A 26,501-nucleotide genomic window follows, 5' to 3' on the forward strand; every position below is an offset into this window, starting at 1 on the left:
GTCAGGTCAGGGTGGCCACAAGGTAACTCAGGAGTCCGATGTGCAAAACCTGTTCGAGTTGTGCATAGTTTGAGTAGATGAGCACCTATGTCTATGACCTGGTAAAGTTTTCTTCTTCGTAACAGAAAACAGATTACACGTTAACAAATCATACCTTCACATGTTAATATTGAACTTGCTCTGGAAAGACCAACTTTGCACTTACAAACAGAATTCTTAACATGTACTTTGTTACCAGCAATCAGTTGCTGTCTGTAGTCTACATGTAGCAATACTCTCCACATCTAGAGACAGAGCACAGCAAAATGCTACTCTAGTAAGAAAACAGTCTTATTAAAGATTACTTTTGCCATATCTGCTTAAGCTTGACATATTAAACAGCTGTAGAATTTATCTGGCCTTTATGCATAAAAATTGCTTCCACTGCTTGCAGTATAACATTGAGAATTTAATGACCAAGAGCAGGAGAACCATTTTTTGTTCTTACATCTGACCTTTCAGCTACTGGAGAGCACATTGGAAATTTCCAGCGATTGAGCTCTTCCTCTGCTAGGTATCAGGAAGCCTACTTACTCAACAAATTAATGTTTAGATGGGTTTTAGGAAGCCAATACTTAAGAACTCTAGTTATTACATTACTGTGGTAAAGCCACGAAGATGCTCATAATGTTAAAGCCTACGGGACGAAAGCTTGCTCAGTCATGTACTGACTTACACAAAGGACAATTAACATGAAGCACAGGCACCACTTGGGTGCCAAAAATGTGCGACTGCAGCAGCGCAAGTCAAGACTGAGATTGCCGAGTAGCTGCAGCTTGCCTCAAGGTCACTCAGCTTTTGTTCAAGAGCTTTCATGAAGTAAATGCAAGGTGTCACACCACCCACAACTCACTGAGTAGGGGAGGTGCCTGCACCTCAGTCATAGAAGTACAATCCCAGCACTTGGGCTAGTTCAGCAGCTATAGCTATATCTGTAAGCGATGCTTCCCTTTTCTGTGAATATGGTGCAGAGTACAGTTCCCACAGCTTAGGCCTAGGACTCTTTTTGTAGCATCAGGGCACAGATGAAGATAAAACAGCTGCCAAAGCTGGAAGCAAGAACACAATCCTTGGCTTGATTACAAGAGCAACAAGCTTATACAGGAGAGCTGCTGCTGGAACGCCTAACACCTGAACAGATAAACGCCAATCTACAATGGAATTCACGTCAGTAAAATGTTACGCTGCAATTTATCTCACTCTCAGGCTGACGTAGCTAATAAACCACTTTTCATGGAGTAGCCCATTCCTCATTCCTGTTCTGGTAAAAGAGCTGTTTAAAGTCAAAAGTAAAGCGGCTTGTTTTTAACAAGTGCAGCAGTACCTCCGTAACTAGCAGAAGCCTATAAATGCGTGAACAGACATTGGATCTTCGTGACATGCAAGACAAAGAAAATAGTGACTTAGCTATTTAACATGACACTTTCGTTAGAAAGTAAATGAGCAAAGGTAACAGGTAAGCAATTCCAATTTCATCAAGTATAATCAATTTCATCTTTGGGGTGAATATCCAGTTTGTATGCTCTTTCATTTAGATCCTTGGTCAAAAGAGTATATGTCTAGTACCACGGGTTAAGTAAGCGCTCAGTATTTGTTTCAAGTTTGCCACAAACAGGATTTAAGCAGCTTCAAAATTAGGTGTGCCAATATCCAGCTCACACAGTGCCATTTCTGCTGTTTCTCCTCTCCAGCATAACATGTGATCAAGATGCAGACTTCATTCAAAAATGGAAGTGGAAATAACATGTGCAGCAAGACATTTTCAAGGGAAAGCTATGCAACAGTCCCTGTGTATTCTACCACTTCATACTATTATCATTAGCATCACCCTATCATAAGCACAGTCCATTATGTACAGCAATGTGCAACGAGACCATTCATTTCATTTCAGCAAATGGCAGCGCCATTATAAAGTATTTTGTAACTAAGCTTGTTAGTGGTATGGGAGTCTAAAAGTGTTTAAGCTTATATTAGTTTATATGAAAGAGACCGTACAATTTTCATGGTACATCAACAAGATGGACTAGTATGCCAACTAACCTCTATTTTAATATTTAAATTATAACAATACAATAACTAGAAAAGGTCAGTGCTTCAAGTGACAAGTTTTGCCACTTCAATTCCAATATTTTTCCAAAATAAAGATGCAATTAGATCTACACTTGAGCATCAGTAGTGCAATACAGTATCCTTTCCTGAATAAAGGAGCTGAGGTTTATCCACAATAAAAGCTTTAAATAAGGTAGATTGTTGCCATTTATATATCAATTCTGTATGTTTGATATAAAATATATTGGGAAAGCTTAAACTGACTTATACAATCTACATTTGGCTAAAGCTCCACATAAGCAGCATCAGTGGAAATGAACATCAGAGGTGTACTTAATATGAAACACTTTCAAAACTACTCAGCAACAAATGACAGAAGGTTGGCTAAGAATAACTGAACATCTGAGGTGTGTACCAGACAAAAAGAATGGACCCTGTGGTTACTTGCACTATTTTAATTAAGTAAAAGAAAAGCAAGGTTTAGTCCACTTCCATTTCTCCAGATGGTTTGGTCTGCTGAGAATTGTCCTTCGCTGGATCAGGTCTTGTTTCAGTACCGCTCTGTCCATTCACTGGTCCATTGTGTTCACCATTAGCTTTGGACTGCCCATCGCTGGGTGGTTCTACCTTGGGTTTGGGCTTGTATATGATAGGATTACAGAAGCTATCCAGTTCCTGGTTGTAACAGAAGTGAGAGAAGTTACTTGGTGGCACGCTAATTTCATTACAATAGAGTGTCTCAATTTATTTCATGTTCATAATGATGTAGACTTCAAACTTCAAGGACTAGACTTCTCAATTCTATCAAATCTAGAAGCTTTACAGAAAACAAAAGAACCTTCCAATAGCTAAAGAGCTTACAGCAATCTATTTTCTAGCAAACCTGGTGCTTTAACTCTGAATGTTTTAAGGGCTATTCAGAGGTACTGGCTGCAAGTCAAGAGCTAGGACTGCAAACACTGATAAAACTGCTGTTCCCTCTATATGACTCTTACCAGAGCTTTGAAGATCTCTGTAGGTATTGTATCCTAGCTCAATACAGAGGCTAAAATCTTTTAAAGAAACCTTTATTAAAATACAACATTTATGACAATTTTTACCTTGGATTTTGACAGTATTTCTGCCACTTTGACAACTGGATCCTGAGTTAGACTTAGTTTGTTCTGGGCATTCATTTTGCTGTTCAACCAATTCATAGCCTCACTGATGTATTTTTCAACTTTTTCCATCTCAGCAGGGTCTAGGTGATCATATTTTTCATCCTAAGGAGAGAGATGTTTGTATCATCAATTAGCACATGCTTTTCAACCACTTAAGAATTTCAGGGACACACAATAGGGTAACATTGCTACAACCCACTAGAAAGAAGGGCTTCTAACTAGAGTTTAGTATGAAGAGTGACTGTAGAACTGAACACAGGAAATTATTTTTAGGCATATTTGCAAATCTGATCTTAAGTACACACTGCTGAAGCGCAAGTTTGTAAGGAAATTTCAAGAGAACAATTCACCCAAGTGACTAACCCCAAAACACTATCTTGTTAATTATAAAAACACGGATAACAACCGTAAGTTGAGGTAACCATTTCAAATGGTACAAGTCACCATGTTTAATTCACATTCTTGAAGAAACTTTTTTTTTTTTTTTTGCTAATGATCAAGAATGATTTTTGAAGTTCTCAGGAATGTAAGCACAACAGCCATTTTAGAGCAGCTTAAAAGTTCATCTAAATAGGATTTTTTTTCAGCACTAAAAATAATCTTACAACCAAACACACATCCATAATAGTTCATTCCCTAAATAATTTGCTTCTACCTTATTTTTGTATGCTTCTACTGCTTTCATAAGGAGCTGAATCTTTTTTCCGAGTTCATTTAAAACTTTTGGTCTCTCTTCATGTTCCATGTATCTTTCCTGAATAGGCTGTCCAAATTTCTGTAAATACAAGCACAAACATCTTGACCAAACAGAAGTTTAGCATACTCTGGTCAAAGAATAAAACATGGCACCAGAAGGAAGACTGCTTTTTTGTCCTTTTCACACCCATTCCAAAGCTTAATCTATGCATTTTCCTTCAGTGCAACAAAAAAAGCCCACAACTTTAAACGAGTAGTGCTTCTGCCCTTATATGGCTTAGTATTTCGCAGTTTCTTTCAGAAAAAAAGAACTTGTGGGACAACACGCTTGCAGGAGAAACAATACACATTTTGCACACAGATTGGCACACATGGTTTGAATTTTAAAATAGTCAAAAAATATTTAGTTTTATCATGTTTTTTTCTTCTTTTGAATACTAGTATCCAGGCAAGGTAGTTGCCCACACTGCTGTTTGCATCCCCTTCCCACAAAGAAAACCTAACTTGAGAGGAAACAGCTGGAACTCAAAGAGTTAGAGACGCATCCTTAAAGATTTTACAAACTAAGTAGTCATCAAAATTCACGTTTGCCCTTGAGACTACTGAAGTACTTCAGTTTCTTTTTTTGGTCATTACTACTCAAATGGTACAGTTGAAGCAGCTATTAACGCATTCTTCAGCCTTTATCATTAGAGATTAGTCCAAAAATTGCATTTTATGATATAGTTATGCAAGACTATTTAAAACAAGAAAACCAGAGCATCTGTTTTCAAGTGTAGTTTTGAATACCTGGGAGAACAGTCAATTACTCTAAAGCCTCTTCCAGTCTGTAGCAAAAACTACATAAAGTTATCGCAGCAATTCTATTATTTCTCACTCAAGACTGAATGCTTCACTGCAACTATTCGAATTAGAAGCACAACTGCCATTAGAATAACCTGTATTCCTAGTTCTACATAGTGCATCCACTGCACAACTGGACACTAGCCACATACAACCTGGATGTCAGTCCTCTGAAGTGAGTGATTCACAAAACTCACATATGGGTACGGACACGCACACCCCTCGGCACAACAGCTTGGCTTACATTAGCCATGCGTATGTATATACCCAGCCCCCAACACCTTTTTTCTAGAAAAGCACTTAGAGCCTTACTCGTAATTCCTGAAGCTTATCCATGTACACTTGTTTTGGCTGGTCCTCTCCATCTTCATAAAGCCAGTTTTCTGTGTCTTCCAACATCAAGGTCAGCTTGTTTGTATCCTATGAAGCAAGTTACAGACACTAGGTTGGCAGGGAACAATACAAATGAGACTGATGAACAAAAACACACCTGTTTCCTTCACCTTTCCTTTGCCTTCAACTGGTGAAAACAGACTTCAAAAGCAGGATTTTATAGAAAGACACAAGAGGCAACACAGTCCTACTCATGTGATTTGCAGGTGAAGTTTGGAAGCTGCACAGCTTTTGTTTTAGTTTCATATACAAGCATAAACATCGCTAAATAAGATTCCTGTGTATTCTTTTTACATCTTAAGTCCTGCTGTTCAGGTTCTCTGATAGCACAAGAGAGGAACAGAGTATTTGGACACACGTGCACATCTATAGCTCTGAAGTTCAAATAGTTTTATTTGAACTATCAGCTGTAAACAAAGATAAAGACCTTATCTTTATTTACTTGGAGATTAATATCTTCTTTATCTTCTTTTTTTTCTTCCCTTAATATATTTAAGAGATTGTTTTGAAATTGGTATGAGAAAGACAGCCTTAGATCCTTGAGTTTATACTGGAAGGCCATCTGTACTCATAATTAACGAGAGCAAGCCTTAAAACATGTGCAGCTAGGGGAGAGTTGTTTTGACAACTCATTGCCTGTGTACCAGCCACTTATTTAAATGGCTGTTACAGATAAACTGTTACAGAAGTTATCTTTCAGTACTGCTTTTGCAAAAGCCCAGTGTACAAACTTTACGATCTTTTAGTTGGACTTTAACAGCACATCAGCTTCGACATACTTGTAAGTGGGGCAAACACCGTATTTGTAAGTTAATGAAATGCAGATCAATACAGCACAGCTATAAATGCTGTGTTCTGCTCATTTTCATTTATTCCTACCCATTTACGCTCATTGTGATCTGTCCTGCTTTCCTACACCTAACCACAGAATGTTTTGCCTACATTTGGAATGCTTCCCTGCCACCGAGAAACTTCTCTGACATGCAAATACACTGAATTCTGTACTGTCTGCAATGTCAGGCTGAAGCATAGTCTGAACTTCACTTTTGTGAAGTTAATTCATTTCACGTTCTGAGACAAGTCCTACAAATTCCTGCAGCCTCTACATATACCACTGAATTTTAAAGCTTTTTTTTTTCCCCCCCATCTGACAGTGGAAACGTAGGCAAATCTTACTTCTTCAGTGATAAACTTCTCAAAGACTCCACACAGCTTGTCTCTGAAGTCATATACATATTCTTCAACAGCATTCTTAGCATCATTTCTTTCCTTCTCTAGTTTGTCTTGCATCATCATCTTCCCCTAGGGCAGATAAAAACTTAGTTAAAACTCAAAACATTTCAGGTGTCAAGCTTGAGCGTTACTCTTTTCGAAGCGTACTATAGAACTTTCAAGAAGCTTATTAATTCACAATTGCAGATTAAACTTTCACCTTTGAGTTAACTTCTCTTCACACCCAGTTAGAACTGGAAAGGGGGACAAGAGCGTGTTCCCATTTAGGAGCGATTCAGCAAGTGCTTCAAAACAAATGGATCAGGTAAAAACTACAATCTGACTAGCACAGACAGCACTAGTAGTAAAGTACTGGCTTCACTTTAGAAGTCACTAGGATTTACTCTGCCCTACAAAAGGTATTCTATTCTTTGCCCTGACCAGCTTTCAAAGAGGAACTTCAATTGGTATGATCATCACAATGGCAGACAAGGCACACCTATGAAGTTAGACAGGATCCTCTGACAGCCATGTTTTCTCTATGTAATACTTTCCAGTTTCCTGCTGATACATCACTTGAAGGGCAAAAAAGATGGTCTAGCAAGGACACGGCTTCCATAGACCACCAAAAAAAAAAAAAAGTCTGCAAGTGCAAATCCTGACCTTTCTCAGGTCAGTCAGTAACAACTCACATGCCTGTCACATACTGCACAGCCTTTACTGGAAATCCTAAGAAATTCCTGCCTAAGAAAGGCACTGATTGTTCAGTATTGACAAGCTAAAAGGTTCACCTCAGACCTGGATAGTTCAGCTTACTAGTAAAACTGGTCAACTCCACCAATAACAAACAAACAAAAAAAACAACAACAAAAACAGCAAAATGAAAACCCCCATAACTGAAGACAAAGTCCCAAGAAATTCTAAATTAGGAAACATTTATGGTTGCAAACACTTTCCAAATAGTTATCTAGTGACATTAGAGTCATCATCTGCTTATGCTCCTTACCTCATTTTCTATATAGCAATTGATAAGATCTTGTCCTAGTTGTCTGTAGAGGCTTGCCTGTATAGGTAGGTCAATACTCTTCACTTTTGCTTTAGCCTTTGGCTGGGTTGGATTATCTTGCTTGTCTCCAGAAGCAACCTGTAAGATTTACATTTTAAGAAACTTTAAGGAACAGAAATATTACTACATTTATGCTCAAAAAGAGACAAACCAAACTAATGAAGAGAGCTACAAATTAACTGCACGTAAACAAAGTACACAATTATACATCTGCTATTTGGAATCACCATTACCTTAGTTTTGAACCAAACTTGTAGTATTTAATTCCTTTAAACATACCATGAAGAGCTTTTCAGAAAACTTGCTGAAAAGCTAAAGGAATTGTATAAAGCCTAAATTCCATAACGCCTAAATTGTCCTGAACTCCATCTTCACTATAAAACTACCTTAAGTAAAAGAAACCTACTTCAAAGACTTGACCGCATATTATGTTGAAAATGTAAGCACTATGGTAGGATTTCTAACTCAACCATTTCAGTGTAGCTGTGCTCTTCCAAATACAGTCCCTACATATTGCAACAAAGACTGATAGAATAAATTTGAAAATACTAGGCAAAAATGTGTAAGGGAAACAATGTTACATTTCCTTATCAATACTGAATACAAACTTTTGTTTCATTTCCTGCATTTTCAGTTTCCTCATCTGCTTGGCTCTGTTGTTCAGCTTGACTCTTCTGAATACCTTCATCTTGATCAACCTGCATTTTATCCTAGGGAAAAAAAAAAAAAACAAAAAACAAAAATTACATAAATCATACAGCAAACCTCTGCATTAAGACTGAGGCCAACTTACATCACAGATGAAGTGGAAAAATTCAGTCTTGAAAAGTTTGATTCACTGTATTTAAACACTTTGATAATGCTACTTGTATTTGTATCTTTCTCAAATTAAATGGAGATTCCACTTGACCCACCCCCCTTTTAAATAGTTATGATGCTACCATCCATAGTATTATACTAAGCCCAGTGAATACTCCATTTTAATTTCAAAATAAATACATATGAAATGTATGCAAATAACAGTTTAGAAACACAACACCACCACAGACAGTAACTACAGATTCTCTATGGAACAGCCAGAACCTAGAACAAATACCATTTCTCCCCTCAATTTTAAGCTTTATAATCAAAGCAGAAGTAATTCAATCATTGCAATTGTTACCTGCATCTGTCTCACAGGACAGTGAAAAAATCATTTCTGTAGTAGCCTTTTAGAGCACATGACTGATTGTCTTCCCCAGCCACCCCATTTTTCACTCAAATTTATCTGTAGTTCACTTATGCCTTATGTTAAATTTAAGTGTCTTGAAGACATCACTGAAAAACTCAAGTTATGCTATTCCCTGTTGTCATTACAAAATCCTTCAACAGCATATTAATGAAATTTCAAGTTTTCAAAATGACTCCAGTATTTTGGCATTCAGACCATCAATAAATATAGAGCAGCAGCTGAGGTGTGAAAGGTCGAAGACTACCTCTATTACAAGGAATTAAGATGCGTGGATCCACAGACCACATATGCATGTAAAAATAGTTTGCCATTATTTCTGGGAAATACAAGAAGTTAAATATTTAAAAGCTTTCAAACTCGTACAGGTGCAACATGTTGCAGACTAGCTGTAGCTGATTTAGCAAAGCTGTAATGGTGAAGTTGAAGGTAAGTAGGCTACTTTATCTACCTTTTTTCATTTCAGAATAAAAAAAATACGTATTTACTGTTCTTACTGTTCACACAGGAAAGGCAACAACCAGAAGGAACTGTCTTGCCTACACAAGAAGCTAGAGGTGTGGGGGGGAAGTACACATATACACCACAAACCTCCTCATCAGAGCCGGGGGCATCATCCTCAATAATGAAAGGAAATTGCTGACAAGCACAGAAGATGTATTAGGATGAATGAAGCACTAACAAACAGAAAGACTGAGGATGGAAGCGATTATTCTTGCACTGAACACAGTGCACGCAGCTTAGTAACCTCCACATGCAGCATGCTGGTAACATGAAGTGTCAGCTACATCACTATCAAGTGCTTCACTTGTACACAAAGCCCAGATGCAAAGCACCTGTCCACAAGGAGCAGCTGCAGGCCACCACTAGGGCACCTCTCCCAGCTGCAAAAACACTCCTCCCAGGTACCCAGTCCTCACACCTGGAGCATCAGTACCGAAGCTGCACCTTGTGACTTGCAGCCATGTACTTTTGTTTAGTATACACGACACCAGAAATGAAATTAATCTTCCTTGCACTTGGATGGGAAAACTGACAGCAGAACACTGTGAGCAGGCACCTCTGCAGTACTTCAACACACTGACCACAGTGAGGTAAGGAAGTCTGAAATCCTAACCTCTCAGTACCGGTAACAATGCTGTTACACATTTGTTTCCATTAATCCCCTCCCTCCCCCAGGCTTACAAGCCATTTTATAAGAACTACCCGTAGTTTAGTGCTGTAAGTGAAAGGTTTATGAAAAAATACCACATTTTTCTACTCTATGAAAATGTAGTACTTAAACAGCAACACATTTTGTGATCTGGCAAATTAATTGTAATGTTTTGATAACAACATAATACAAAGACTAGTAGAGAGATGGTAAAATACAATGAGAACTATTTTCTTTGCAATCTAGTTGTTTTACACTCTTGTTATCATAGTACCAGTACTTTAATAATAAACAATCATGAAGAAACGTGTTATGTAACTGAAGAAATCATTCAAGGGTGGAGAAGTAGCAATTTTCAAAAGCTATACACTATGATTTCATCCCCAATTATCGGCTCTCTTGTCGGAATTACAAGGAGTGTAGATATTTACAAGTTTACATACCAGCTCATCATCTCTGCCTTGGTTCTTACTTGATGATTCAGTGTCCATAGGTGTGTCATTGTGATCTCCCACTATGTTCTGCTTCTCTATTATAGAAGCATTAGCCACGCTGAAAAGGCCATGAATATTGACACGCACTTTAACCTTCACTTTAGAATTGTCACCATCGTGTTGGGGACCAACATTTTGAATAGTGAAACGCCCTTTAAAACAAAAGATTTTAATTACTGTTTAAAAAAAAAAAACAACAAAAACATACAAATAGACAAAGTAAGAAAAATACACAACTTAAAAGTTTTTGTTTTAAATAGCAACTCTATCAGATCAACTCTATTCAGAAACTTCTTACTTAGTTAGTAGTTCTACAATGTAATGTCTACCACACAAATTAAAATCTGGTTCCTCACTTATTACTAATTTGTACAGCCACAAGATACTTTTGCTTTTTATCTAAATTTTGTAAAGCATTCAACATAACATTATTAGATGTTACACTTCTTTGTTGCCTTCTCGAAACCATCACACCAAAGAAACTTCTGTGATTTGCCTCAAACGGTTTCTTTCATTCAACTATCTCTGCACTGAAAGATAAAATGGTAACAGAGGAAGGTGCCCTTTGAATTTGATAATGCAGATACACTGCACATTTTGGAGACCAAATGGTGTGTTTATCAAGGCCTCCAGAAACAGTGAGATTGATGTTCTCAAAACTGTTGCAAACATGGAAGTAATGCAGGATGTGTATGTATAAATGAGAATGCTCCTTCCTGAAGATGACAGACATCTTGGAAAGACACTCCTAAAAGGCATTACCAAGTTTATACCTGACAGAAAATAGTCAATAAAATCAATTACCTTAAAGACCCTGAACAGTCAGCTACTAATCGTGAATAAAGCAAGATTAGCTACAAGTAAACTAATTCATATGATGCAATTAGTTTACTACAGATGCTTACATTCAGGGGACACCTATGTTGTATTTTCTCATATTAGCAGAAAGAGACATGACAAATATCTATCTAGACAGATAAAGCATCAACAGCTCCTTTGATCCAATTTCTTTGAAAAAATCTAGGCTGGTGGGCACATTGGATCATGTTCCGTTTTAAACAAGCTTCAAGAACCAGAAAATAAAGCATTGATCTCTTTGTGCCTACATTTTAAAAACATTTAGAAATGATGAAGAAAATAAGTTTCCTAGTAACTACCGTAAGATGACATCGATATTGTTTGATCATTGCACCTAAGCCAAGAAGACTGTTTTGAGCCTTTCTAAAGGGGCGAGGCTTTTCTATAATCCAGGAAATATGGAGGTAAAGTGTCTTACATAAAGGAGAACTATCCTTTCTCATTGTCAACAAAAGCTGTTTTTTTTTTTTTTTTTTTTTTTTTGAATTCATGCGTTCTTACCTATTCTTGAATCAGGATAAGGCACTTCATGTGGATGGGTATAGTAAGCTTCCAGGTCAAAAGGCTCTTTCTTGTGAAAAGTAATTACTTTTGAGAATGGAGCAGCATGGTTCTTACTGAAGACTTCACATTCCCTAAAATGATACATTAAGTAAATTTAAGCCACCGAGCATAATACAATGGATAATCAAGTTACCTTACGACCAGCAGCCATACTGAACAAGCCACCAACTAATTTACTTAGAATGTGTCTGACAAGAGGTGCGCCTTAATGGGCTGTATGTCTCAAAATGGACTATGTACTTTATGTCACTTTCGCAAAACTAAACAAGTTCACACAAGTTTTTCATTTTTAAGCTGTATTTCCAATTAATGATCAAGAAATAAAACAAGAGAAGAATAAAAGAACTGCTCCAGTAGCTAATTCAGAACTCTGAAGGCCTGGTCTTCCACACAGCTCAACATTTTTCTTAATACACACATAAAAATCCATGTTTATTTAGCAGGCATCGTACAACTTACCCTGTTCCTTCTTCGTAAGATGATTTCCATCTTAACGTTATGGAATAAGGAACAACATCAGTGATGGAAAATTCACGCACTTTAAAAGCTGGGGAAAGAATTGCACACTAGAAAACAAAGACCAGAATTTTATTACATCCATGTGTCAAAATAAAGTACAATAATTAGAAAAGAAAGGTTACAATGAAGAAAGGTGTAGAAAGGTTACAATGCGTACAAGTACATGGAGGTCCTGACTGCCACCATATTTTTTAACAGGAACTTCCTACTTGTAGTAGAAAGTTAATTCAACTGAAAGACTTAACTAAATTAAGGTAATAGTAACTGATGCCACTTCTTGAGTGATGGTCATTAAAGATAGAAGCAAAGCTTCTAAATGACTTACATGAAGTAGAACTGTGAATTCAGGTCATCAAATTTAGCAGGTCTCTAACAAGACCATTCCTTTTAATGGAACACAGTGGCAAGCTACCAAACCTAATACAATCATTTCTGACATTGTCACTGTCACCAATTGTTAACATAGCAAGTAAGACTTTGTGTCTTGTTTCATCTACAATGCCTCTTGGTTTTGATTAGTTACGCTGCAGTAGACCACAACACATTAAACGAGCAATACTGAATTTTAATATCCATACCTGCAAGGCACAGCCTCTCGCAACAGCTTCGTCAGCATTTAGTGTGGTGCTTATTTCTTTACAGAAAAAGTTAGAGATCTGTTCCTTCACTGCTGGAATTCTAGTAGCCCCACCTACTATTTCTATACTGTAGATATCTTCACGGTCAAGTTCTAGAAAAGAGTGCATGGCCTTCAGTTATCATCAATATATCAAAAAGCTGTCTTTGGACAACCAAAGTAAGATCGAGTTCTCTTTCTATGCACTGTCACAAGCACTGAATATATTCAACAGCCAACAAGACCTTTAAGACCAGATTCATAGTGCTCCATCTTACTCAAAATCCTCATCCTTCCTACAGACTACACAATTTTCTGGTTGCACAATCCTGAAAAATGCAGAAGCAAAGCATCAAATAGGGCTTACTTGATGACAGCTGCTCTTCAAAAGTGCCTTGTCTGTACGTATCCTCTTTCTGGTGGGCATAAACCCAAGCATGTGATAAGGTTTTCTTTGGCACCCCTGTAGTATTGGGTGCCAATACCTCACTCCTCCCAAACAGGAACAAAATAAACCCCAAATACACCTCATCATATGTTTGGTTTAATGTTGGTTGCCAATATGTAAAAACAAACCCTTGACTAAAAATGTATAAATATTAAACTGTGCTTGCAGGGTAACTTTAATTCTGGATTCAAGATATGTTGAGGAAGTGATCTAAAAATCTCAAACAGCTGTCAGTCCTTGTATGGTTTTGCTCAGCAGTTACTCAAGTTCTTATTTCCAGCATTAGTTAGAGCCAACTCAAAAATAAGCAGATGTTTTCCCTTTTAGTTGAAGATGCTAAAAACTGCATAAACCCTTTTCCTATGAAAGTCTATTCCTCTCCTTTACAGCACACTATACAAAAGAATTGTTATTTGCACATGCTGCAGGTAACTTATTTTAAGAATATACTGCCAAGTTCTCAGGTCAGTGAAGATGTATGTATCACATGGAACAGGCTGGCCAGACAATTGCAAAGTGTTCCAGTAAAGAATGACAATTGTGTTCTCACCCCCCCTTCCCCGCCCCCACTTTTTAAAAAAAAGTGATCTTTCCACGGCCCAACCTTTTCCATTTCACAGGGTGAATAAGGGTCAATAAGTCAGGGTTGCAGAGTGGTTTGTGCACTGAATGAGGCAGGAATGGGATCATGCATATATGACAAGCATATGAATGGAACTTACATTTAACTTTTCAGTACTTAGCTTTGCAATTCTAATGAATACAAAAAATACATTAAAGAGATAATCATTAAAGAGATCTAGGATAACTGCATTACTAGTTACTTTCTAGAACCAAAGGTATCCAGCTCCTACTTACTTGCTTGTTCCATAGCAGCTCTTAGAGGAGGTTCCACTCTGGACAGAAGGGCAGCGCACAACTGCTCGAACTGAGCTCTGCAGGAATAGGACATATGTTCCATGTTACAAGACGACAGCTGAGATACCACACTTGACTACACTTCAGTAAAAAAACAAAAAACAAAACAAACACACAACAAACCATGGTACCTGTTCATCTTGCTGGAGACATCAAGGTCATTCATGAAGCATTCTATATTGAGTGGAAGGTCCGAGGCGTTTGCACTCATAAGCTTCTTTAGTTTTTCACATTCCTGATACAATCGTAGCAGCGCTCGAGGATTCTCTTTTACACTCAGCTTGTATTTTGTCCTAAACTCTTCAGAGAAGTAGTCTACCAATGCCTCATCAAAATTCCTTCCACCTAAGAAAGGGTCAAAGGTAGTAGCTAAGACCTGCATTAAGAGTGAAAGAACAAATTACAAATTATTAAAAAAAATATGTTTAGATATAGAGATAGCTCTCATATTGTCACTGGTTTTACAAGTCAGCACCTTTAAAAACAGGTTTGATGTGACAGAATCCCTTGTGGATTTCTCACCATCTTCTGTCAGATAAGTGAAACAACTTAAAAAAAAAAAACAACAGCATAAATGACTCTTCTCAATTAGTGTCCGCCCTTGCCAAATAAAGTACTACTATTATTTTAAGGAAAAACATCACATTTATCATGCTTTTTTCTACCATGCTGCACCTCCTACTCAGTTTACTAGCTCACTAAAGAAAAAGACTAGGATAGCTATTTTCTCATGCTATTACTAGTTCTATGACATTTACCCAAAACAAACAAAACCCAAAAAACAACTGCTATCATCTTCCACATGACTTCAGATGAAGACCACATTTTGACAGCATAGACATTTATAAAACATTCAACCACCAATAGCTCAAACTTCAAAGATTAAACTCTCAGAACTACAGAGTGAATGCAGTTTTATTTCATGTTCAATGGGATTTAGATTTTAAACCTTCACATTCATGGCAGGAAAAATAATCACCATAGAACAATTTAAGGCAGTTCAACAATTCCCTATAGGTAAACAAGTTGCTCAGCTACAACAGTTGTGAGATTACCAGAATACACAAGTATTTCATTCAGATAGAAAAATGACAAAAAATGCATTTTGCATTTGCTTGTCGAGCACTGTTGAAAACACCCTTTGGGTTACTTCATTTCTGCATTCTTACAAAAACTGCTTTGCCAGAACCGCCGAAAGAAAAAATCAGAAAACTGCGGTGTTCTGAATTTCAAAACTAATTTACTTTTTTTTTTTTTTTTTTTAAGTTTAAAAATCTTCCCATCAAACACTATTTTGATTACTGTTCTATTAAATACTTAATATTTAAGTAAGGAATATAAGACGTTCCTGTATGACTTAGAAGATTACCTTCAGTTTTCCCTTGTTAAAAGCACAGATGGAGACTTGGTATGCAGAATGCCCCATATCTACAAAGACCACGTTTCTTGGTTTCTCATCCAAGGCTGGCAGATCTTGCTTGTATATTCCATAGGCTAGTGCAACTGAAAGAGAACAGCCCACGGAAATTAAGGCAAAGCTGTGTACCAATGTAAAGCATCCATTAAAGGCACTACCAAAAGGAAGATGCTGCTTATTTCCAGTTTTTATAACTACCTCCATTACGCTACTCAGATAGAACATAAGGGTGCAAGGGGACATGAGTTTTACACCATATGAGTTGCCACATTCTTCATTTTTATTTGATTTCCAATTTTACTATTATATCATATGCATTCATAATTGTCATTCAAGCATTCTGTATCATCTCTCTTTCCAAAAGCAACTACATGCTGTGTGCCTCCAAAGCACATTAAGTTAGTAATAAATGCTCCATCATAAATTAAAAATTTTTAGATCTAGGATTTTATCAGAACAGTTATTTTTATTTTCTGTTTTAGAGTTGTACATATACAGTGAACAAAAATAGACTGTTCATATAAAGTCATCACGAACAAAACTAGGATGTTGAAAACAGTTTTTTTCACTGTCAACAGAAGAAATCAATGTCAAATGAAAGTTTAACATTAAAGCATCACAAAGTATTTCAATTCTGCTTGTACTCAAATTAACATGTTCAATAAAAAAACATTTTCAAAACTGGTTTACAAGAAACTAAGATTTCAATACCAGCCTTCATTCAAGGAGCTGGTTGAAACTTCCTAAAAGAAAATTTAAATTAAAAAAAAATAATAATGAAATTACTGGTTTAAACCGCTTCAAATTCAGTTCCCAGGAAGCGTAGCATATTTCCATAACCTACCACAGAACACATCAAAAACTAGAAAAGGGCAGTAAGTAACTCACTTCATGCAAAAAACAGTTGTGCCAACAGTACAACTGACAGATTTTCCACAAGCTTAAACTGTCATTCTCCCACAGACTTATGTTTGACTCTATTTGAATAGTTTGAAAAGTCATAACTGAAGTTTCTATATAAGATCAGCAGGTCTATTTGAAAGAAAGTTCCATAGAAACGCAGTTTGTGTAGAGGCAGCTTTTAAACCATACATTAGTAGTTAAAAATGGAAGTTATTTGGACTACACAGTTTGAGATTTCCCTTAAGAGCCTTTTATTTCACGTAAATATTAGATTACAATCAAAAAAAAGTTTTCCCCTAAATATTTCCATGGGATTTATTTTTACTCCAGCATAGCCAATAAGCTGGAAAGAAAAATCTGTTAGATCCTTGTTTTATTTAACTTTGGAGAGGGGAACTTTATTAACAGATAACTGCAAGTAAAGAGACATGAATGAGGTCATTTGGAAGTGTATTATAGAGCAAAATCATGCGAAATGTCACTCTTAAAAGACCCCACAACACATCTATGTTAAGTAACGTATTTACTGTAATCTTTCAGATAGAAAATATACGGGGTACATCTGATAATAGTACACTATAGTACTATCTAATACAACAACTGAGAATTTAGGTCAGGTGCATATCCCAGCTAGGCTATTAAGGGATTCTGATTGCAGCTCTGGCTTTCTGGATCTCTCTGCTGTAGCTCCACGGTACAGCAGAGGTAAGCAGAGACACCCTCCTCCCTTCATTTCAGAAGCAGAGGAGCTATTTTCAAGCAGCATTGTATTGAGGTTACGAAATCCAAACTTTCCTCCTGCCTCATAAAATCTGAGCACCACCCCACTGCCAGTTACTGCGTTTCCAGTTCCCAAGCTGGATTGGGCAGTACAAGTCCGGATAGCTTTTTCCCAAGCTCCTAATTGTGTAACTGTAATGTGTCATCGCCCTTGCAGATTCAATAGCTTGAGCTGTTAAAAAAGCATTTATCCACATTGCTGCTTTATTTCTGTTCACTTAGGCCTTTACCTGATGTAGTTTCATTCATCAGCTTCAGACAATTTAGTCCTGCAATCTGAGCAGCTGCCATTACAGACCTTCTCTCAGCATCAGTGAAAAAACTGGGTACCTGTTTCCAAGAAATAATTACACAGGATATTATGACATATGAACCTCTTTAAATTAAAAGTCAGACTTACCCATTAAGGAAGCCTATAAATTTCAAAACCACAAGAAACTGTTATAAACTAACCTCAGATGAATAAGGCAGTCCAAGTAAAACATTTAAGTAATTCATTTTACTGCGTATTTTAATTAAAATTTCAAAACATAACAAAAATTAAGTGGAATCCATACTTGTTTTAAACAGTGCACTTATGCACCAAAAAAAGAGTTCAGATTCTTCTGATGAACCTTTGATCTTAAAATTACCAGTTCAAAACATTTTAAGAAAGTTTCTGTAAACATTTACACAGCATGAAGTCAAACAAATTTGCTAAATTAAATATGAATAAATAAAAAGCCCCCCCCAAAAGCTATTGCAGAAGCTCAACAGCACTAAGTTTAGCTTCAGCACCACTGACCTAATCTTTGCACTACAATTGGAGCTATGTCCAGCTGTGAAATTTTTTTGTTATCATCTAAATGACAGCTCCAGCTTACAGTCCCCTACCATCTTCAGTTCCACCAAAAAGAGCCAAAGCACAGTCAAAGCCCATGTAGAAAATGGCTGCACTCAGTTAAGATACAAGGCCGTATTTCTAGTTTCTATTTTGTTGGCTACCACTTCAGGGTTATTACCAAGAATTGTTATTTGTATGGAAGGTATTCTCTGTACATGTCTTTGTATGCCATAAGGAAGCAAGAAAAAAGATCAAAGCAGATTTCTAACAGCTAAAGGCCAGATACAAAGACCTTTTCAAACAAATGCAGGCGATTCACGCTTCTTTCTAGTATGTTATCCTCAGAGACACGAATTTCAGGCAACTCTCAACTACACTACAAAGAATTCAACTTTTGGACCGGAAAAGAAGTGCTTACACATAAAGTACTTCTCATTTATAGCAGGCAAATTACGTAGCACTGAACCAGCCTGGATCACCTAAGTAGTATGCTCTCTCAAACAAATTTTAACAAAAATTTCCATTTTCACACACATGACTACAAAAGCATTACCAGCTGGAAAAAAAATGTAATAAAAGCCCAAGTTTTTGGCAATGTGATTTCTACCCACTACTTGCATCTCTTTCCCATTGCACCATGGCATAAATGATACTAGCTTATGTGAAGTTATCTATAAACAGAACCATGGTATTACAACTTACTGAGATCACACAGTCTGCCACGGGTTTCTTCAGAGCGCTTTCTGAAGTCTCTTTAAGCTTGGCCAGTAACATTCCTGTAATTTGTTCAACAGCAAACAGCCTCTCTTCATCAAGGTATCTCACCTGAAATAGAGAATTGCAATTCTGTAATAAATCTTATCATGTTAAGCTTTACCAGCAGCAATGGGTATCATTTTGCACTAACAAGCATTTTCTCCTGGACCAGAAGGCAAGTGAAGAGTTTTGCACAAGATTTCAAAATAAAATGAAATTAGAAAAACGTGTTCCCCTGTTCTCCCCCCCCCCTTTTTTTTTTTTTAAAGAAAAGACAAGTACCAGCAAAAAAAATCCTTTCACACATCAATCACCTCTTCTTTGAGATACACAGTTTGGACATGTTTATAGTTTTGAGCAATGAGACAAGTTTAACACCACACTGAACACAAATAACTCTCCATATGAATTGATGCTATGGATTCATGCTACCTACACCAAATTGTAAATGGTTCAAATTAGCTGACCATTGTTTTGTGGAAAACCTTGACAACCCAATTATCTCAAGGGGTTATTTCTAAACACTGCAGTATTTTTATTGCGTGGTTTTGGAACTGAAAAGAAGTGTAAAACATACGTAGAATCACATTCTTCCTAATGCAAGCTAAAAAGTTGGAATTCTGGAGAAAACCCAAGAACATATTTCCTGCAAGGGTCACTCAGACATATGTGGCAACTCCTTGCCACAAACAAGGAAAGCCTAATTGGCCTGTTCTTCTTGGGAAGCACATCTGAATCAGGAAGCTTCACAGGAGGTCTATGTCCTGAACTCCTGCTATTTAATAATCCCAAATGCTCCTGTGCATGGAAACCCAGAAAGAGGAGCAGCAACTCTATTTACATTTGCCATTACTATGATAATAAGTACCTGTACAGGGCAAACTAAACTCACTTCATGTGGTCTAAAGCCCCTCCACAAAGCAACCCGAAGTGCAAGCTAAGTGAGGATGACAGGGAGATTTACTTTGGAAGCACACTCCTGATCTAGATTAAACTGCTAATGGTAGACGCATTCAGAGACTGAAGCCATAAAGTCTGAATTTTAAAAGTACAGTTTCCAACCATTTAGTTTGGAAGCAAATTAAAAATAGTTTGTTCAGATTAAATCTTCAGAGAGTTACCCTGTTTTCCTAACACTTGGTCTCTGCATTTCCAGACAAATTGAGATGTCACTAACAATCACACACTGTAATTGAAGCTATTTGAAGGTAAATCTAGTAAACTACAAGCTACTAAGGGAGACTACAGAAAGCCAGTAAAATTGACGAGAAATCTCAACAGACATCTCAGACAGACAAAGTACTATGCTTAGTGAATGTCACTGCAGGGAAAGGAATGTTCATCTTTTGAGCAGAGCAGATTTATTACACAGTTTTATTCAAGGTAATTAAACCTAAGCTTAACCTTTCTGAGGTTAGTTATTAACCTTTTATAGCACACCTGCACAACAGAAGACAACACATTTTTACACTTCCTTTAGCAGAAGACACAAGTACGTAATATAGAACAAGTACTCTAGAACTTTCTGAACAGAAAGAAATTAATGAATTATAGGGAAGAATGAGAAACATAGCTAAACTATGCCAAGGAAGGCTTTGCATGAAATAAAAGGTACTATTACTGTACTGGTTATCACCTGACACTTCTTTACAAAAACAAGAATATATTTAGAGTTTTCTTAGGGAAAACACAATTCAAATATGAAGTGGCAAAGGTTTCAAGCACTCATCTCTAGCACTTGAGATACGCTGTATGAAGCTCTCACCTTCACTCCTACAGAGCCGTTTGGCATCTTCTGAAGTTCGTAAGGAAGTTTGGCCCTTTCAGCCTGTATGTAAGGATCTTCAAAGGCTCTTCCATGCAGTTTTTTGAAGCCATGCAATGTGTTTTTTACGTTTGTGACAATCTGTGAAAGACATTTTATCTTTAGTTACCTATGACGTGTAGACTACAGAAGACCACATTCTTGTTTTGTTGAGCTTACTGCACATCCCAAAGATCTATTTTAAGCCCCACACATTTACTGGAAAAGAAAGGGTGCAGGGAAATAAACACCCTGTTTTTAATCTATGGTCTCCATTATAAAGTTCAAGTTTGCTTCCCTCTTTAATAACCATTAGCTTGCTACCATCAATTTTCATTGCACCTTTTAATTTAAAGGAGCTTCCCAATATAGTATGTAGTACAGGATGTATTAAATACTGCAGCAGTGGCGGTCTACAGCAACAAGTTAAGCTATTACCTACATTAACTTCAAATGAAGCTTTGACAAATTAATGCATTCCACTTCCTTTAAAATTATGCTCTAAGTCAGATTCCACCTGGACATAAAATCTTCCCACACCTATTCCCTCGTCAGTGTTTCACCTGAATTATTTAAGGACAGATTTTTAAGTAAACAAAGGACCTGAACAAATGCTAACACAATATATTTAATTAAGCTATCAAGAGGAGTTACTCCAGGGTAATCTATTCCAGCAGAAACTGGTCTAGTTTACTAGGCTAAATAACAAGGATTATAGTCAGAAACATTACTGACAGGACACCTCACCAGCAAGTTCAGGGGCTGAGTTCAGATGAACGGTGTAAAGTTTCATGGAACAAAGGCAATGCAGCCTCTGCCACGTTCAGGTCCAGCTGCCTACTGGGCCGCTAATACGGGGAAAGATATCCCCTCAGAATGTCAACATGATGCATGAATGCAAAGGAGAGGGGAAGACAATCTATTTTGACTTTCTGGACTACTACAAGTTTAAGCGTTTTTCTTGCAAAGCAGTTCGCCTGGGTTGCAAGTGAAGTCCAACACAACTGGGGGAGTCGTACTTCTTTTCAAAGTTCCAAATTAAAAAACTAAATTACACAGGCACATGAATTTAACTTTATAACCAAGAATTAGTATTTATACCAAGCTTTTGTTCTTCAATTTGTTTCAACTTTTCAAAACCATACGTATGGTACCCCTACCCCCCTCAACACCTCAGAAGAAGATTTGAGAATGAATTCTACTCTTGCTGTCACAAGTAGTTAAGAGAAAGATATTCTACTGGGAAAGAAACTAGGGATTACCCTGTTTCTCCTCATTTTGTATTCTAAATGAGGAGATGATGGAGAAATAGCGCTTCAAATTTAATAGAGAATGTACTATTGATGCAGCATTATTGTGAAACGTACACTTGTAGTAGACAAGTTACTTTAAAAGACCAAGTTTATTCATTACTTCTCTTTCCACAGTTCAACATGAAACAAGTCAGGTCAGTAATAATCCCATCGCCCCTGTCTGTTTACCTGGCTCTTTGCTGCATTCCCAATGGCCCGGGTCTTGGATCCTAAAGATATACAAGCTCTAAGTAAAAGAAGAAAACAAAAGAAATTCAGCTTTAAAGGGAAGTGTTATAAAATACTTCTACATTACTTTAATAAAACAAAACAAACAAACAAAAAAACAAGTCAAGAAGTCAAGTCAGAACACACTTGCATTTCATAGCATTACTGCATGAAGCACCAGAAATTGCAGTGCAATTCTCGTTTTGTTCTCTGCAAATTGATTTAGAAACTGCAGGCAACCACAGTTGTATTCTCTGCATTTAAAGAATCCTTTAAAGCTAACGTGTTCCATAGATCCTGCCACAAAGGTACGGAATTAGTAGTTTTGGGTGACAGGTCATAACCAGACAAGGTCTGGGCCATCTAGTTAAAACCCCTGAGCTCTACTGCTCAAGTTTTCTCAACATGGTGACCCCGCAGTCAGAAAGCACCACACCTTGGCACTGAGACAGCAACTGTGAGTAACCCCCAAGCCCAAGGTAAACACACCAGCTGCCAGGCACCAAGGGCTGGGGCACTCCAAGTGGCTGTGGTGCCCGCAGTTGCTGCTTCCCGTGTACCCCTGTGCCTCAGCTCAAGCTAAGGCCACCTGAGGACACCAGCTGCCACCTGGCTGCCTCCCTGCTGGCTTCCTGGGGCTCTGCAACAGCACCAACAGAACCAAGCACTGGCCTGCTTCTGAAAGAGCAACGGCACCAGCGAGAAATACAGGTAGCAAGGCACCAGCACTGCTCATGGCCTCAGCCAACTGTCCCAAGCAGCTACTGAAGTGTAACCTTAGCCGTTAACAGCTCCACCAATATGCGGTTACTACGTGTTACTTTTAATTTATTCTGTAATCAGTACATCAGCTCATCAGTGCATTTCCAAGTACTGTCAGTGGTGCTCTTTTCCTCAAGTTACTGTTGCCTGCTTTGTTTCTACAGATATCAAATAAAACTTGTTTTCAAGTTCTTGTTTCCAAAAGAGAACCTATCTGTCTAAACTAATTCAGCAGTAAATAACAAATACAACTCAGATTCATATGGTTTACTCTTCACTGTTTAATGAATGCATAAGGTCACTATAATGGATTACTTTCTGCCTCCACTCCTCCTTCATTACATGAGGGTGCTGCATCCAATTTGGCAGCATTACCTAGCAACCTCTTGGGCTGCAACACCACCCTAAACACTCACAAACTTCTCCAGATTTAACTGCTGCACACTGACAGCATGCTGCCCTACATTTTCAAACACAAATTCAGTTTTCAAGAAAAGCTTTTACTATTTTTCATGTTGTTTAAACAGTTCATAAGACATTTATTTTATGGATTGTGATTACAAATTGTTACTGTTATTATATTACACGTTTTCTGTGCAGGGATTTGCCTCTGTTGACAGGCAGCATTATGTGCTAATACCCCTAGGCAGGGCATGAAACATCAAGTCTGAATCCACTCAACCCGGTGAGTCTTGCCATGGTTCACTTCCAGCCAGTTCCCGCACAAGGGAATGGGTGGTTTCTCCCTTGGCTGGGAAGCTGAGATGTCAAAAACCAGAAGGCGCCTGTCCTCTTCAGCTCCAAATGCTGGAGCCATACCCAAGACAGCCCTTTAGGAAGCACAGCCACCACCAGGAGAAAACAAATGAGGTCCCACAACTGCACTGCCTGCCTCTCACCCGCCTTGGCTTAATGGGAAGGGAGGATCTGAGCAGGACAGAGACCTTTCTAAAACAGCAGCTCTCCTCACCAGGACATTTCAACCCTCTCCACTCACTGTTTTGAAGAAGATGCTACATCATTGTTTTAATTACAGTTTGTGATTACACTAATTACATGTGGTCTGAAAAAAATAGTTATTAAAAAATTATGAGCTATCAGCAATCACTTTTTTTTCTCTCCACGAAACCCTGGTGGTGAGGCATACTACTTGAAAGCGCCATTTGCCATGGAGCTAACACCCCAGGCTCACTGGAAATGCACGCAGCATCTGACCTGCTGGAGTTCTCAGCTCAGAGAAATGAGGTGTCAGTTAACATCAAAAGAGACAACAAGGCCAAAAGCCTGAAGAAACACTGCAAGTCCTGCTGAAAAGGATGGCTTAATGGAAGAATGTTTCCTTTCAAAGCTTAAGGACAAGCACTGCCAAAAGAAGATGCACGTTTTACAAGCGCTAACAATCCCATGCCTTCAATTATACGAGGTAGGTTGGAGGCAACAAATCACCCAAGTGTTTTTACAACTGGGACACTGGATTTAGGACTCCAAGAGTGCTGTATGGAACCACGATAATGTGGCGCTGTCTTCCTGAGCTCTACCCTGCATGCTTAGACTAAAGCTGTACAGTCCACAACAGTATTGCACAGGTATCTGAATCAACTCCAAAAGGTAGGCGCTGGCTGCACTAATTAGCCTTGCCCAGAAAGAATAATTAGCCCAGCACAGCACAGCCAGGACTGTCCTATCTTTAGGACGTAACCCAGTATCTTTACATGGCTTAATAACATACTGAGAACAGAAGCGTACCAGCTTGTCCAGAGCCAGTTCAGGTGTTTTTTCATCACACTACATTGACACAACAAACATCAAAACTTTGTAAATCTGAAATTAAGTCTTAAGTATTTGGGATGTATCCAACCAATGTTAATTATTAGCTAACGTCAAATGTTTAAGTGATGTAAGCACCCCTATAGAAACATATAAATAGAGAGCTCGTTGAGCATAGCAACACAGTAAATAAGTGGAAAAGTTTTGATGGTTTAGGCATTGTATCAGCCCAAACCTGCTTAAAATAAGGTTTAGTTACTATGGTAAGCTTCTGTAACAGTAATAAACCTGTAACGTTTCTGTTGCCTTTTTCTTTTTAAGCTTGCTTCGAGACGTTACCATTAGAAAAGAAATTCCTTTCCATATTATATAACCCTTTTATATTGCACTTTGGAGAAAGAGAAAAAAAAGCCAGGAGAAACGTCATTAAGTGAGGTCAATACTGCCTTTACGTATTCTGCACTCAAGACACTACCTTACAAACTGCTTGAACTCCCTTTCACAATCACTCAACACACATCTTGAAGGCACAGCTACTTGTAAGTTTAAGTGAAAAATATTAAATACAAGAAAGCCTACCAAACGTCTACCTGCAAAGAATGCGCTCCACGAATAGCTAAGAACTGGCAGCACTCATTGTCCTGAGGGGGGAGAAGTCGGCCCTAAACTGGGGTTTCTTAGGGCCAAAGTTCCAGGGGCTTCCTTGAAGAGAATTAAAAGGCCCCAGAGGTTCTGTTTTCACCAAGTTACACAAGGATAACTCCTCCTTGGGACTTCCCAATATGAAAGGCAAGATATTTCATCTAGGTCGTAAAAAATATTTTCAGAGCATACTCTGAACAGACAGTATGCGTATAGTAACATTCAGCTTCCTTCTGCATTTAAAAAATAAGAAATAAAAAACGCTTATAAAGCCAACCAAAGCCTACATTTCTTCGAGATCAAAAGGACAGCGATGCTGAAGTTATGACGGCCTCGCATGGCCTTACACAGCCCCAAACTTTCCGCTGTTGGCTACGAATTCCTTTACAAAGAGCAGTGCCCAAACCTCCAGCTTTTAGGGTTTCTCCCGACCCCCTCCAGGCACACACAGGCGGCGCTCCCCGCGGCCCGGCCGTATCCCCTGGAAACGGGGCCGTCCGTCCCCCCCCGCCGCCTCTCCATCTCCTCACGGCGAGCAGGCAGGTGCCGCAGGGCCGGCGGCAGCGCAGGGGGGGCTCTGCTGCACGGAACCCCAGCGATGCGGAGCCGGCATAAAACACCCCGCAACCCGCCGTGCCTCCGGAGCCGGCCCGGCCGCCTCAAGGGCGCGCGGAGGGGCCGGCGGCCGTGCCGGGCGCCGCCTCAGGGGCCGCGCTGGCTAAGGGAGCCGGGTCCCGCCGCGCCGGGCGCTACTCACGGCGTGCAGCGGTCGCTGTACTCGTTGGCGATGGTCTCGATGCCGCCGCTGCGCGCCACGCCGATGTAGCAGTTGAGGAAGCCCAGGTCGATGCCCACCACGGCCATGGCTGCGCTGTGCTCCCCGCCCGGCCTCCTCCCGCTGCCTCCCGCCCGCTCCGCTCCGCTTCCCCCCCCCCACTGCGGAGCGCCGGCCGCCAACCGGCGGGGCCGCCCCCCCGCGCAGGCGCGGTGCCGCCCGCCCGCCGCCGCTTCGGCTCTTTCCGGCCGGGCTCGGGCTGCGCGGGCCGCGCGGGCTGCGGGCGGCGCGTTCCA

The 26,501-nt window shown here is 38.9% G+C and overlaps 1 protein-coding gene across 1 annotated transcript; it reads right to left on the reverse strand.

The window, feature by feature from the left end:
- Nucleotides 1–151: 151 nt before the first annotated feature.
- HSPA4L (heat shock protein family A (Hsp70) member 4 like) lies at nt 152–26,440 on the reverse strand. The gene is made up of 19 exons (XM_027456772.3): nt 26,188–26,440; nt 22,221–22,278; nt 20,701–20,841; nt 18,882–19,004; nt 17,587–17,686; nt 15,626–15,759; nt 14,388–14,632; nt 14,197–14,273; nt 12,853–13,004; nt 12,215–12,321; nt 11,693–11,826; nt 10,283–10,485; nt 8,067–8,168; nt 7,399–7,536; nt 6,357–6,482; nt 5,100–5,207; nt 3,904–4,023; nt 3,189–3,350; nt 152–2,763 (listed from the first exon to the last, which is right to left on the reverse strand). The coding sequence occupies exons 1-19, from the start codon at nt 26,292–26,294 to the stop codon at nt 2,569–2,571; spliced, it is 2,532 nt and encodes an 843-aa protein (XP_027312573.2). The 5' UTR covers nt 26,295–26,440; the 3' UTR covers nt 152–2,568.
- Between the last annotated feature and the right edge of the window lie 61 nt (nt 26,441–26,501).

This window comes from Anas platyrhynchos, chromosome 4 (genome assembly GCF_047663525.1).
Source record: "Anas platyrhynchos isolate ZD024472 breed Pekin duck chromosome 4, IASCAAS_PekinDuck_T2T, whole genome shotgun sequence".
Classification (NCBI taxonomy): Eukaryota; Metazoa; Chordata; class Aves; order Anseriformes; family Anatidae; genus Anas; species Anas platyrhynchos.